This window comes from Photinus pyralis, unplaced genomic scaffold (genome assembly GCF_008802855.1).
Source record: "Photinus pyralis isolate 1611_PpyrPB1 unplaced genomic scaffold, Ppyr1.3 Ppyr1.4_unclustered_Scaffold1534, whole genome shotgun sequence".
In the NCBI taxonomy this organism is placed as follows: Eukaryota; Metazoa; Arthropoda; class Insecta; order Coleoptera; family Lampyridae; genus Photinus; species Photinus pyralis.
In genome coordinates this window covers 280,546-296,614 of record NW_022171035.1, presented here as the reverse complement: position 1 = coordinate 296,614, position 16,069 = coordinate 280,546, and the positions used below count along the sequence as shown (strand labels likewise).

The window sequence follows — 16,069 nt, the reverse complement described above, 5'->3', positions numbered from 1 at the left end:
TAGCTACCTGATCATGTCGATGTTTGTATTCAGTTTTGCCGAGTCGTGTGCATGCCGATATTATATGTTGGATTGTTTCTGATGTTTGTGAACAGAGTCGACAAGAATCATTTGTCACTGTTTTGTCTTTATGTATGTGTTTTTCACATGGCGAAAAACAGCCTCTCTATTATATTATGGTCGGTGTTTCTTGTGAGAACTCAAGGTCTAGCCTGGTTAACTAATCGCACGGAATTAAAATCAAGTAACGATTAGTGTCTGTGTCTGTGTCTGGTGAAGTTATGTAGGGTTTTTTATTATTATTATTTATTATTATGGTCAGTGTTTCTTGTGAGAACTCAGGTCTAGCCTGGTTAACTAATCGCACGGATTAAAATCAAGTAACGATTAGTGTCTGTGTCTGTGTCTGGTGAAGTTTATGTAGGGTCATTAAAAAAAAAAAAAAAAAAAAAAAAAAAAAAAAATCACACACGTACATTGGACATCTAGGGATAATGTAATTCGTACTTTACCAACATACCTATTGATGGGCACAATAGCCAACGCTATCAGGAAAGAGGAAAACAAAACAAAAAAAATCATTATAACATAATTCCTGTAATTTATTAAATGGAGTTTATTGTGTAAGTGTTTCTTTGCTTTGCGTTTGGGTTGAATACGAGTGGGGTTGTGATAAGCGTGGTGTGCTTCTGTGAAGAAGGAGTTTTGTGTTTTTTAATTGTATTTATGGTGTTTCTTTGTTCCTGAGGTCGTATTTGTGAGGTGCTTGGGCTTTTGGTGAGATATTGCGAGTATTTTGTGAGCCTGTGTTAAGGTTTTTGCGTTTCGGTTGTATACGAGTGGGTTGTTTCTGAGAAGAAGGAGTATTGTGTTTTTTAACTGTGATTATTATTATGGTCGGTTTTTCTTGTGAGAACTCAGGTCTAGCCTGGTTAACTAATCGCACGGATTAAAATCAAGTAACGATTAGTGTCTGTGTCTGTGTCTGGTGAAGTTATGTAGGGTTTATTTATTATTATTATTTATTATTATTATTATTATTATTATTATTATTATCAATTAAAATTTAAATCCTTTTTTATGTAACATCAAGTCAGTATTAATGATTTTGGAAGTCTTGCGCTTAAAAATTAGATAAAAAAGGAACGTTATTACCGTTCTAATATTTAATATTATGGGGGGGGCTTATTATATACGCTCAAATAGGCTTACTTTTGGAATTGGATTCTCCGAGGACAAGGATACAATAAGAACTGGTTTTCGTACATTGAGATACAATACATTCAGAGATGAAGGCTCAGTGAGTAATTTTCGAGCCTGCCACTTTTCGCAGCCAACTTCGCGGTAGTATACAATTACAAAGCATGTTATACAGTGTGTCCAAGATAAAGGTGTCTATCATGGGGATCTCGAAAACCGTAGAAGATACGGCAATGGTTAAATTAGGGAAAAGTTGCGCAGTTGAAGAATTATTAAGATACAGTAAATAAAACCAGAAAATTCCGAGTACTTCCGAAGATATGTTTGAAAATCCGAAATTTGCCGATTTTATTTTTTTTCTGATGTTACTTGTAAGTACAGATACAGAAAAATTAAAAACACTTTCTCATTGCCACTTTTTGAGCTCTACAAGATCGTGTTGAGAGATTTTCAATACAACGTTTTGTTTGGGAGAAATCATCATCAAGTTTATTTTTTGTATGTCCCACAAAAAAAGTACGTACTATATTATTGCATAGCATTTTTTATTACGAATACAACTATGTACGGTACAAAAAAAAACCAAAAGTTGAAAACTCTGTTAGTTTCTCAACAGCCCCCGCGCACAACGCCATAATCGTGCGAGAATACATATCGGACAAATTTTTCCATTTTCCAGGACATTTGTCCGATAGATGTTCTCTCACTATTCTGGTGTTGTGCGCGGGTGCACAATGCTGTTAAATTTTCTGGTTTTCTTTACTGCACGAATCAACCTTTAATTGTGCAAATTTGCCTAATATGACCACCGTCGTATCTTCTATATAGTTTTCGAGATCCGTGTGATAGACATCCTTATTTTGGACACAGTGCGTATACACTAAGAAGTGTTTCATAAGAAGTGTTTCACTTTGTTATAAGTAGCGCGAGTATTGCTAGCAGCTACTTTATTAATAACCTCAAAAACTCTGAACACCCACCCGTTTACCCGTCCGGCCGTTTGCACGGTAACTCAAAAACAAACCGCATACTCGCACTATTACTACTATTTACATAGGTTTATTTAGAATTTTGTTGTACTCCGTGGAGAAGCATGCGCAAAACCAAATTTCGAAACTGGTGTTAAATTTGCTTTTATTCCTAGTGATTATGTATCAAATTTCATTTAAATCCCTCCATAAATAAGAAAGTTGGCACTGCGCATGCGCATAACCAATGTTTGAAACTGGCGTTAAATTTGCTTTTATTCAAATTGCATATGTATCAAATTTCATTTAAATACCTTCATAAATAAGAAAGTTTGCAATTCGGTTTATAAATGGTCGAGATGCGAAAAGGGCACTGTGAATGTTGATCGATGAGGCTCAATTTTTGGAATTGCGTTTTATATGGCTAAAGCTATACCCATATTTAATTTCATGCAATTCGGTTCATAACTCACGGAGATGTCAAAAGGGCCTTCCTTATTTTGTGGGCTACATTGTCAATTCATGAACTCCGATCTAAAAATTTGATAAAGAATCCACCTGCAAAATTTCATAGTAATCGGTCCATTTGTTTATGAGTTATCGTGCTAACGGACGGACAGACACCGCAAAATTATAAATGTGTTCATTTTGGTTCTTGAACCACATTTTATACTTATTATACCGTTTTCCATATATCTTTTTAAATTTAAGAGGCAGTAGTTTCCTCATACTTTGCTTGCAGAGTGTTAAACGATCATTTCCCCGCTGTAGATTTCAATGAGAATCTTTAAATGGAATTTACATTTATTACACAATTTGAGATGACAAAGTATATTGATCCTACAATCAAACATTTTTTCTTTCAAATTTGAACTTTAACATTGAAATTGCTATCAGTAATCAGCTATTACAGGAGTACAAAACACAACATATATTATACCACAGGACGTTTCGGGCAACAATCTGCACCCTCGGGATTAAAACACACTTTACTTTAGTCCCTTGGTATAGGTATACTTGGTATCTATACTATTTTTTAATTGGCCCTACTTTTTAAGTTCTGTTTAAAATCTAAACAAGGAAAGCTTCCTCTAGTATAAAATTCCAAAACGAAGACTTGTCCTTTAAATCATAAAATTATTTCCAGGGTGCACAAAAAATATCGTTGCCTTACACACATAATAAAGTGTTAACAGTTAAGCAGATACTGTCAAATTTTCCTAATATGGAAAAGGTGGAAAAAGGTCCGAAGGAGATTTTTTCGCCAGATATCCAAAAGGATTTGCTTCTCTTAGAGGAGCAGGAAGGATCGGTTAATTTTAAATTTGGTGTCATTTACATGAAACAGGGGCAAACAACGGATGACGAGATTTTAAGCAATGGTGAAATTTTGTATTTTGCATTTTTAATTGCGAAACTAATGTAACTAATTTTCAGAATCAGGTAGCCAGAGGTTTGAAGAGTTTCTCTCTCTTCTTGGAGATACTGTCAGACTGAAAGGTTGGGATAAGTACAGAGGAGGGTTGGATATAAAAGGTAAGTTTTTTTTATAGTCAAAGTAACAGTTGGTAATAGTATCTATTGCTCGCCGCTGCTGCGATAGCGTAGAAAGGGTACAGGAGGTTTATGCTTAGTAATAAGCAATCACTACTTTGACAAATTACTTATTGCATACCAAATATCAGCTTAAATTACTAACACTATCGGCTTTTAATCTGTAATCAGTGAATGTGGAACCCACCTTTTGCAGATCTTTGGCATTCCAGATGTTTAAATTCAATTGGCCGCTTGGCATTGAAGAAGAAGAGTACCAGTAAGCTTTGCTTAACTTCGGATTAAATTTCCGTAGGGTAACCCCATCTAAGACTAAGAATGTTGTGATAGCACGGTATTATATGTATCCATTTTTAACGAAAAATATGCAAGAGGTCTATTGACAAAATTCTTGTAAGCAAACTACTTGAGAGAATGATTTGAACCTTAATGAATGGACCCAGAAGGCGAATATTAACCACGGATGCAAAAAATACAAAGTACCGTAAAGTCTATCATGTTTGATCCGAATTAAACTTTAAATCACGGCGCTTCGTGGACCTGTCAACTGGCAAATTTCAAAACAGAGAACTTGGCGAGATCCTATTAAGTATTATAACCAAATCTTGTTTTTCCTGCATAGACAATTACCATTATTTGAGTAAGCAGGTATACTGCTATTAATCACGATACACTTACAACGGTATGCTCTTGCGCATCTAGCGTGACGTCATGTGCGAACAAAACCACAGAATATAGAGCAAAATTACGCTTCTTAGATCGACAAATCACACTGATTTGTGTAGAGATCGTCGCGGGGGGTATTTCTGGGATTTCGTGAACGTATGTAATGAACTCTAACCAAAAATGTTGGCCCTAAACGTGAAGTGAGGCTTTTTCAGTAAATATTATGTACTTAATTAATGCGTTATCAAAAGATCGAATCTCTCCTCCGTTTCCCTTTTATTTTCATTATTACGTGGTAGTTTCAAAGTAGGTAAAGCATCAGGTTTCAAATGTCTACTGTTTTTAAAAGTAGGTATAATTAAGAAATCGTTTCCGTAGCGGTGCTTCAAAACGTCTGGCTTCAAAATTTTCAGAACAAATACAGGCTATAGAATTAAACAGCAATGGAAAGGCTTAAATACACCACTTAATATTAATGTAACACTCTTTCAAGTTAATTTTGTCCTTACAACGACTTGCAACAATCCATTTTTGAGAAAAGTCTTCAATTTTCGGAAATCGAAAGTATTCTATTTCCGTTCCTTTTGTTTTTCTATTAGAATTGCGCCATTGAGCCACTACACAACCTGGTATTTTGGAATTTTCACTAATGATTAATTAGCTATCAACAAATTAACGCTAAAGCTCGTAGATACAACTAAATACAACCAAAAGTTGCAAAACTGTACGCGTGAGATATGTACTGGATTGGGCCGTGCATAAATATTTGAATTTTGGCGCCACACGTTCGCAAGTGACGTAATGCGCAGTAGAAAACGCGTTTGAGAAAAATAATGAGCATACCGTGTGTAAGTGTATCGTGCTATTAATGAAATTGAGGGTACAGGTTCAATAAATCAATTGTCCCCCAATAAAATATAAAATAAAGCTGTCAAAGGTTTCCGGAATTTAAGAAAAATTACAGTTGTATGAGACCTATGGTAATTAAGTCCTAAATCAGTAAGGTCAGGAACGGTCTCTGTAAACAATTGGAATTCGTGCTACTTCAATAGATTTTCTTGATTAAAATTAAAATACAAATAAATACAAAAAAAACTTCGGGACCAAACGAGAGTCTCACCGAGAACATTCGAGACGAGACGAGACTCGGCGGCATCACTACTTGTGTTTGATCGCCGTAAGTATAGCGTAACTGTTTGTTCATTGCAGCACGTAACGAATGAAGAGAAGCAAGAGCAAGAGAAGTAGGTACAATATTAACTGCAAATATTGTCACCTGATAGGCCAGTATGTCTACACAAAAATACCAAAAACTGAAATCTCACACAAAACTTCAGGGCTAACAAAAATAAATGCGACTCTCACTCCCCTATTCTTGAAAATGGCATCAAAGGACCACAAAAACTCGATTTACAAACAAAATATAATTGTATTTATTCTCACAAAGACAAAATTGGCTTTGCTCTTGAGCAATAAAAAAATTTTTTTTTAAATTTCCACACTTGTGGAGTTATATCAGTGGACGGGTGTCAGTGTAGAAAAGATCGTCCTATACCTACCTATTGCATGTTTTGAGGATGAGGGATTTTTGTGCTAGTGTGTGTGTGTGTGGTGGTAGTTGTTGTATTTGTAGGTTTGGTGTAAATGTGATGTGTGTGAGACCTGTGACAGATATTATAAAGGGAAGTTTTAAAACTGTATCCTGTTTCCATATTCTTTGGACTTCTTGTGCGAGGGGTGTATACTTTTCACTTTTTTCTTGGTGTTTTTTGTGAATGTTGTCGTCGTTTGGTATGCGGATGTCTATTAGGTACCTATGTTGTTTTGTAATGTTTGTCTGTGTATGTGATGTCTGGGCGATTGTGTGTAATTGTTTTGTCAGTGTGTATGGTTCGATCCCAATATATTTTTTATGTCTTGGTTTTCTATGACTGTTGTCGGTGTGTATGTGTAGTAGGGTTGTCTGTCAATATTGGTGTTGTGCTCCTGTATTAGTGTCTGGTGTATTATGCCTGCTACAAGATTGTGCCTGTTTGTATATTCCTTTCCTGCTAGTATTTTAGTAGGGTTGTCTGTCAATATTGGTGTTGTGCTCCTGTATTAGTGTCTGGTTATTATGCCTGCTACAAGATTGTGCCTGTTTGTATATTCCTTTCCTGCTAGTATTTTACAACCGCTGGTGATGTGATCTATTGTCTCTTTTCCTATGTGACATTTTCTGCAGTTGTCGTTTTCCATATCTTCTTTTAGAATATATTTCCTGTAATTTCGTGTTGCTATAACTTGGTCCCGAATTGCGATTAGAAAGCCTTCTGTTTCTCGTTGTATGATCTCGTCTTGTAGCCATTTGTAACTTTGTTGTGTCTTGATGTGTTCCTCTTGGACTATGTGTGGGCATCCACCGTGCAGTTGTTTGTGTAACCATTGTTCCTTTTTGTCTTGAGTTATTTGATAGTGTGGATGTGTGATGTTTGTGTCGTGAAGGTTGAGGGGTGTGTAGCCGTTGTCTGCTCGTGTAATTGCTGCATGAATGGGGTGTGAAAGTATTGTCTTAAGTGTTGTATTTGTGTAGTTCTGCTATGTCTATTAGACCTCTTCCTCCTTCTCGTCTGCTGATGGTGATGCGTTCTTTTGCTGAGTTAGGATGAAGTTTTTTATGTTTAGTGAGTTGTGCTCGTGTTAATATGTTTATGTTTTCCAGGTCTGTATGTGTCCATTTTATAATTCCAAACGAGTATGTAAGAATAGGGATGGCGTATGTGTTTATAGCTTTGAACAAGTTTTTTGAATTAAGCCCTGTTTTTAGAGTTTGGTTGAGTCTTTTCCTGTATTCATCCTTTAGTTGTTGTTTGATTAATGTGTTTAATGGTTGTGCTTTGATTTATGCCTAAATATGTGTATGTCTCATTTATCTGATGCATGTTTGTTAGAATTTCGTTGTTTAAAGTTTCTGGTTCGCTTTCTTCGGTTAGTTTCCCTCTTTCTATGTGCATGGTTTTACATTTTTCGATCCCAAACCCCATCTTAATGTCTGCTGTAAATTTTTCTATTATTTTTACCAGTTGTGTCAGTTGTGATTTTGTTGCAGCGTATATTTTTATGTCGTCAATGTACATCAAATGGGTGATTTTGTGTCCTTCTTGTTTGTCGTGTTCTATCTTGAAGCCGTATAGTTAGTTCTCTTCAGGATGTTACAGAGTGGATTCAGACACATACAGAACCATAAGGCGCTTAGAGAGTCGCCCTGAAATATCCCTCTCTTGATTTTTATCATCTCTGTTATTACTTGTTCTGTGTTTGTTGCAACATGTATTTCTGTATTCCAAGTCTGCATGATTGTTTTGAGGAAGTGATGTAGTGTTGGATTTATTTTGTATGTGTTCATGATTTTGTTTAGTCAGCTGTGTGGTATAGTATCAAACGCTTTTCTGTAGTCTACTAACTTTTTCATACTTTAAAGTCCCAACCAGTACCTACTACATTTTCTAGGTATACCATTACGACCAGCAAATTGATCATTTCCTCCAAAGTTAATAAAACTGACAAACTGTACATCTCTCAAAAGTGAATTCGCCGAAACAAACATTTTCGAAACACATAATGACAGTGCAGACAGATTAAACAGTTTATCTTGTGCTATCCTTCTTAAAATATGCTTAGAATTTCACAAAACTACCGAAACAGTAATAGCAATTTGCATGAAAAGAAATTAAAGAGCAACAAGTACAGGAAACTGAAACTGCACCCTTTCATCTCCTTCGCGTTTGTTTTGCCTTTTCAATTAGCGTGGAAGGTATTGTTACATTCCGTTTTTATTAGTTTTGTTCCTTCGCCGTAGATAATGATCATGGCATTGTGCACCACATCATGCTTATTCTGAAAGGGCCAACCAACAGCCTTTTTTCCAATATTTCTGTGCGTCTAATTTCCATTTTAAAATTAGTTCGTATCATTTCAATAGAAAGTTCTATCGAAATATTTAAAAGTCCACTAAAGTTTGCGTTTGGTCTGCAATATCAATCTACGAATGTTGTGAGCAAGATTGAAATTCTAGAGCGTGATAAGTACAAGAGTGGTTTAAGAGAAGTTTAAGGTTGAGCAACTTTAATGAGTTGAACCATTACATTAAACTTTCAACTGTGAGTCCGGCGCGGTGTAGGTACCTAACTTTCAATTCTTTATCCGCCTTGACATGCTATCTACAGGAAGTGTCGTATGAAGTGGGTTTTTCCAATGGTAATCTCAATTTAAGCGGCAACTGAATGATGACCATTTCCATATCTGTGTAAAGAGTTCAAATTTTCTTATTGCAGGTGATATGACTGGAAAGTATTCCGTGTATACGATATATGAAGGGCATGAAATAATGTTTCACGTATCGACTCTTCTTCCATACTCAAGAGACAATCGCCAACAAGTCGAAAGAAAACGACATATAGGAAATGATATTGTCAATATAGTATTCCTAGATGTAAATGATACACTAGGAACCGATGTTCCGCTTCAATTCAATCCAATTTGCATCAAATCCCAATTTACTCGTATCCTTTCAGGGAAATTAAAATGATAAGTAGGGACAATATTTTTTCTTTATCGGAAAAAAACCTAATTTAAATGTATATTTGAATTTAGCAAGTTCGGTGTATATACCTACATAGCGTTTTTTCAAAATGTAAGTTTTCGATTGCATTTCACTTGAAAATGTTGTTTTTACGATATAAATTGGCAAAAAAGGTTGAGGCAAGATTTTTTGTTGGTTTTTGTTTAGTTTTGTTAGGTTACATTGAATCGCATTTATGATAATATTTAGTTATAATACGACATTTCGTATCAATTGTTGGAAAGTGCTACAACTCAACACTTAGAACGAATGCTTCCGATCATAATTTGCGTTGAGTTTGTGCTGATTTGTGCAGCCAATTCCCACGACAGCTCACTAAGAACGGAGGTTTCCTATTCGCATTTGAATTGCGTTATTTTGTGCCGATTTCTGCTTCCAAGTGTTTAGCTTTGTACGGTGATATTAAAGTTATCATTTGAATTTCGCTTGTTTTGTGGTCATTGTCCTTAGAAGTTTTGTGCATTGATATTACCCGAGGCGAAGAACTATTACGGCCGGTATTATAAAGCTACTTAACTATGTTGGCTGCCAACAATGTTGTTTAATCAGGTGATTAGATGTTTTTGCAAAGAACCACATGATTTAACAACAATGTTAGCCTGACAACATAGTTAAGTATGCCTTATAATAGCGGTCATCAATGTTATATATTTATAAGCGAGTTGAGGTGGTGTGATGCATTGAGGCGAGTAGCTACTGATTTTCTTTTAGAATGTGATTCATTACCGCTCGCATTCGCGCACGCTTTTTCATAATTTAGGTGTCGGCTTGGCATTGTATCTATTAGTATGTCTTACTTCAAAGTTACATGCTAATGCTTATACACCGACATTTTCGATTGTGTGCTCTCTAGTGTAGTCTTCTGCGTTCACTTTCACGTGTTACACAATGTTAGCCAAGACATGATATTTTTAGAATTGGCGATACAATTCAATGTAGAGAACGAGGGTTTAGCTTTTATCATGTTTGTACCCGATTTGTGCCTCTGTGGGTACTTACGGCTATAGTTTCTGCGTTAACAAAAACGGAAATACAGAATTGCTTGCGTTGCGAGTTCTAATCCTAGGTAAAGATTGAAGGAAAGAAACACATCCTCGCCTGGTTGCACTAATTTGGTAGAGCATAAAATTCTAACACCGCGATGACTGAAAATGATGCCTATCCACTTCCCTACATTAACTCTATCTTGGACCATTTACCGAACGATCAATTTCTAACTAGCTAACATCCGATCGGCTTACTGGCAAATACCTACCCTTACCTTCTGAACCTCATGCCATCGTCGCGTTTACTGTTCGGAGGGGGGGGGGGTTATATGGTTTACTCGACTACCATCCGGATTACGCACTTCTCAACATCTTCAACATCTCATGGATATGATTTTGGGCGCTAAGCGAGGTGGATTCCTTTTATTTTTCCTAATCGGACGATATTATCATTGCCATTTCCACGTTTAAACAGCATATAGCCGTCCTGACAGCAATCTTCACTCGACTAACTGAGTCGGTTTAACCCTGAGGAAAGAGAAATGTCACTTCTGTCCTCCGGAACTTAAATACCGGGAATAAGTGGTAAATGGTCCAGGGACAAGTCGCCGTCGCCGATTCGCCTTCGCCGGGTGGCCATCGGCAACTCGCCGTCGGGCAATCTCGCCATCGGTCAACTTCGTCACCGGAAACAAATTAAAGATGATTTTTTTAAATATTTAAATCTAACACTTAGGTGTTTATAACTGCAATCAGTTTAGTCATATAATATTATTTAGCAATCTCGTTTCATCATTGAAATGGTGTAGTTATTTGCAGTGTTGGGTAAGATCCTTTAATTCTGGATCTAGATAGAGATCCAAATACATTTAAAAATCATAATCTAGATCCAGATCAAAGGTCTACACTTAAGAAAGGATCTAGATCAAGATCCAAGATCCCCCCAAAACGATCTAGATCCTTTTATCGTATGCAAAATATCAAGAAAAATTGTACGTAAACCCCTACACTCTTTTAAGAATTCACACCAGTTGTAAATTATATGGCACTTCGGTTTTCGCGCTTGCACATCAAACATTTAGTAGTATTTTTTATTATTTATTCCGCTGACGGCGACTTTTCCGACGGCGAGTTTGCCCGACGGCGAGTTGTCCTAGACCCGTAAATGGTTACTGGTGGGCCCAGAGAAGATAGAAGCCGAAGTTTAATCAGGGATCAAACGGCGGCACCTCCCTCCTCTTCCTACAAATGTAGGAACCTCCGTCGCAGTTTTGGGAGTCGGAATAAAAACATTCCTTCTCCGAAAGCTGTCACTGAGGTTTGTAGACTTGTAGGAATGGCATGGTGATACCGCCGTTTGATGCCTAATCTTCGGTTTTAACTCCTCCGACGGCAGTCACTAAAAAAAACACCTCTTTTGTGTGGAATGCGAATTACGAGCAAACTTTCTCTTTCCTGGAACAACAACTCATTTTTGCTCCAATTTTGGCTTCTCCTGATTTCTCTCTTCCTCTCATTGCCGATGTGCCAGACTTTGAAATCGGTGTTGTATAAACACAGCATAATCCTACGGGTGAGCAGGTTATCAGTTACATTAGTCACTTTTAAGTAGTTACTGACCACCACTCTCTAATCTGGTTAAATAAGTTGCAGAATCACTCGGGTCGACTAGCAGTTCTGAAACTTGACACCTATTTTATTTATGGTTCCTCTCAAGTTGTGTTGTCCATTTCTGATCAATGGTATGATACCCTCCGTGAGAAGATATCTGACTCGAATGGGTATTCTTTGCTGGATAGGTTAATATACAAACGGATTGGAACCTCCAGATAATCCGATCCTAAACTTGATGACACGCGTCGAAATCTCAAAGACCTGTGAACACTGTGCTGTTGCGAAAACGTGACCCGAATACAACAACATTTTTATTGGGCAAAGCTTTGAGCTAACGTTACCCGTTGCATTCGCACCAGTGCTGCGCAAAAAGTCAAACAAAAGCTTTCGGCCAGTTTCCTTGTTGCAAGAGGTACCGCTACTCATTCTTGGCAGGTTCTTTGTTACGATATAGTTGGCCTTTTAGGGGCACATGTTAATTGTAGTTATTGTGGACCTTTTCACAAAATTGTCTTGTTTCTATCTTCGTACAGCTACGGCTTCCACAATTTCTAAAATTATTGAAGATAATATATTTCTAATGCTTGCCTCCTCACGATACATCATTGCGGCCAATGGCATCCAATTCAAAAGCAGGGGGTTCACTCTAATCTCTGTTCCTTATAACTTATACTGCGAAATATCACCCCCAAGCGAATCTCGCTGAGAGGATTAATCGCTTTTTTAAACCCATGTTTTCTTTATACTTCATAGACCATAGTACCTGCCATATGAATTTATTGAAAATCGGTTGTGCCATTAGAGTCAAAACACGAGGTCACGGGATCAAACTTCCTCTGGCACAACAATCTCCGGACTTTGACGGATCCTTACACAACGACATTTGGTTCTGGTGAACGCACGAATTACGTTTGCAAACACAAACTGTTTAGGCGCAGGTGAACGATAGGGTGCGTTTGCCAGAACCAACTGTTTGCAAACCGTTTGCGCTTTTTAGATAAGTACGTTTACTGAACGCGTTGCTAGTTGTTAAACTGTTTGCAAGCGGACGCCATTTTTTGAATCGCAATTTAAACTCGCTGAAAATCACAAACATGTTTGTAATTTTGTAAGGCATGCATATTTGTTTAAACCATCGGCATATAGGTTTATGCGCGAAATTGGAGTAAATTACTAGTACCCATACATCACGACCAAAAATTGGATAATTGCACATTGCACACAATGCGCTTTAAAGTTGTAAGAGATAAATCGAATAATTTAATTATGAATGAAGAAGAGAGCATTCCATGTATGCAGGCTTATTCAAATTCGAGGGCCACCATGGGGATCTCGGGAACTGTAAGAAATAGAGGTTGGCAAAGTTGAGTAGTTTGATACTTAACAAAATGTCGTTTTGAAACTGAAAAAATTCCGACTACTTTCGGAGATATCCAGAAAAAAAATGACATTTTACAAAATCGTTTTTATTTGTTACCTAAGTTATTTAAAAAGATATTTCAAAATAAACGGCGCATAATTGTGACCACTTTTTTCCATATACAAGACGCTAGTTTTAAATCTTTACTCTGACGTTTCGTCTCTGGTTAACCATCATCAGCTTTGTTTTTTCTTATGGAAGTCATTTTTACTTTTTGTGTCATTTGATAGAGCTTTTTCCTATCAATAAATGGTGCTGTTAATCCGTAAAAACGCAAGAAACTGCGAACATACACTGCCCACGACAAAGTTGCCAGACAAGAAAAGAAGATATTTTAACAGTATTACTTCAGCCTCCATTTGACGAATGTAAAGTTTGAAATACTCGGCGAGTAATAACTTTGTAGTGAAATCGTTCCACACCAAACTTCTCTTCGAATCTAATTAGGGTACATTATTCGTATACTAATAATTAACACAAGTATCTCTATAACCTATAACTGATACTGGCTGAGTGCTCTCGATTTCATTTGGACTTGTACTGACCCCTTCATATGCGGTTTATGAAGGCTCCAAAACGGCGCGAACGATTTGCTCGTCTCCTAGTAGATTGCTGGCCATCAAACCCTGCCTTGCAACACTATAACTGCACAGATATACGTCGTATATCTGTGCTATAACTATACGTTTTTCACCTATACAAATCTTAACTCTTTCCTTAAAATGACTATACTTATGTGGTGAGTTTATTAAATTTATTACCTAAATGTAACAATCTGAAAATAAAAACTCATAAAGCAGGTAGGTACAATTTATGGATAAAAAATATTTACTCAAGGATCCAGTGAATATGCATTTAATACTCCAATCTTGATTTTCTATAGGACAATTCAATTCATCTCGTATAGCAGGATGTATTTAAACTGTAGAAAGGTTGCCATATTTTTATTGAAATGTAGAAAAAGAATACAAAACGGTTTTCTCAAAATTCACTCAAATTAAATTTGACGTGTGGTTTCCAGGCAAATTGCGCGCTTATGACAAATGCGCATGCCCGATCAACATGTTTGTGATTTTCAGCGAGTTTGAATTATGATTAAAAAAATGGCGACCGCTTGCAAACAGTTTGACAATTAGCAATGCGTTCAGTAAATATGCTTATATAAAAAGCGCAAACGGTTTGCAAACTGTTGGTTCTGGTGAACGCACCCATTGTAAGTCGAATGGAGCGTTCTACTCAACGCACCCAGACCAGGTACAACTTGAAACGAAAATCCATTAGATATAACATAAATGACTTGTTTTAGTGGCGAAACGTTTATCTGTCGGACTCCTCCAAATACTTCATTGCGAAGCTAGCCCCCAAATTTGTAGGTCCGTGCCGAATAACTAAGGGTATGTCCTTGGTGAACGTATGAGTTGGCTGATTCTGTTGGATATCCCCCTCGGAGTGGATAATACCATCTCTCTACAGATAGTACCAATTCTGCATCGCCTTGGGAAGAGGATAACGTTCCCGTTAAATATCATATTTGAAGAAAACGGGGGCTCGCCCGCGCATATTCTATAATGCGGTGAGAGATAGGGCACTTTGTGTCCGGACACTTCATGTAGACCAATCCGTTGGAAATTTTTCCCCGCATTTCCTTCCTATATTCTATCTTTCTGTATTATTAACTTTCTGCGTGGATTTGACTTAGTATGGACGTTGTATTCTTACAGATTTTGGGCTTTGTTCCCAGTGATCATATTCCCCATTAGTTGACTGCTTCACAAACAACAACCGCATGGTCGGATTGGTTGCCGCCAACTTTTTCAGCTCCAGCGGTCGTATCGGTATTGCTGAGTGGATTGATAATATACGAGGCGGAAGTTTGGTGGAAATTAAACGGCTCTTTTGACTCTTCTGGCTCGCGGTTTCCTTCTTTTAATTTCTTTAAATTTGGGTCTTTTTTGGTGTCTCTGCGTGGGGGGGGGGTGATTGCTTTGGTTTTCTCAACGGCACGTTTGGTAAGCACGATTCCGTTGTTTTCTAATAATTTCCATAATTGTTGTAACCACAGAATATACAAATGATTGTGTGCTAAGTTATTATGGTCTCTTAGTTATTTTTGCCTTCACCGAAGGTAAGTTTTATCTTCAAAATAGTTTCCCTAACGTAATTGAATGATTCTTTTTTTAAGGCGTTTAACTCTGGATATACCATGTGTCCCAGGAAGATCGCACCATAGGAAACCAGTATAAATGAATTTTTTGCGAAGAATCTACGAGGCCTTCGATATGTATTTGAAGTTAACGTTCAACGTACGTTATTGCGCTTGCCTGATGCCAGAAAGAGATTGCAGTAGTACGTTGAAAGTTTAATTTAAAGGGGCTGGTGGATCTTTCGCGAAAAAATACATTGTCGTTGCGCTATGGTGCGTTCTACCTGGGAGACATTGTATTTGAAAAGTTTACCTTTGCATTGTGATTGTATCAATCGTTGCAACTCAGCTTATTCAATATTCCCACTCGAAAGTCATATATCTATCTTCATCTCCTTCTGTTAGTCAAACACTCTCCACGGCGATGCGCATCATACTTCTGGGGTGTAACGTAGGTACCCTTTCTTTGTGGCAAATGGTGTAGTGTACGCACCGCTTTGTTTATGGAACTTGCTTGAGTAATTATCCAAATATCCAAAGTGAGTATAGATTTTGTAAAATTCTTCACGGGCACATTCTCTTTCACTTCTGCAATACTTCGTTGAAGCGCGCGCACAAAATGAGTACCTAAACCTTGTTCACGATCGAGCATAATAGCCTGTAACTGCAGAATTGACGTGGTACGTCACGTCTTTTGTAGGAAACCTTTGCTCTAGTGTTCTACTTTTTAACATTAAGTGGTACTTTTACGGCACGGTCGTATACACGACCGTGTCTTACAGCATTGAATCTTAATTTTTTATTCAATGCTTACAGTAAAATTTTTACATATGGCGCCATCTATGTTAACGCACACGTAGGAGTGAGAGTAAAAAAGCGTAACAGTAGGCGTGGAAG

The 16,069-nt window shown here is 37.2% G+C and overlaps 1 protein-coding gene across 2 annotated transcripts in view; it reads left to right on the top strand.

Annotated features, from left to right (window-relative positions):
* Nucleotides 1-16,069, top strand: part of LOC116181672 (GTPase-activating Rap/Ran-GAP domain-like protein 3) — a gene marked incomplete at its 5' end in the record, with an annotated part of 50,495 nt that overhangs the window by 16,890 nt on the left and 17,536 nt on the right. Inside the window, 3 exon segments of one of the 2 annotated variants that reach the window (XM_031502078.1) lie at nt 3,316-3,550; nt 3,606-3,704; nt 8,702-8,929. In XM_031502078.1, the coding sequence (XP_031357938.1) occupies nt 3,316-3,550; nt 3,606-3,704; nt 8,702-8,929 (562 nt within the window). 2 annotated transcript variants of the gene reach the window in all.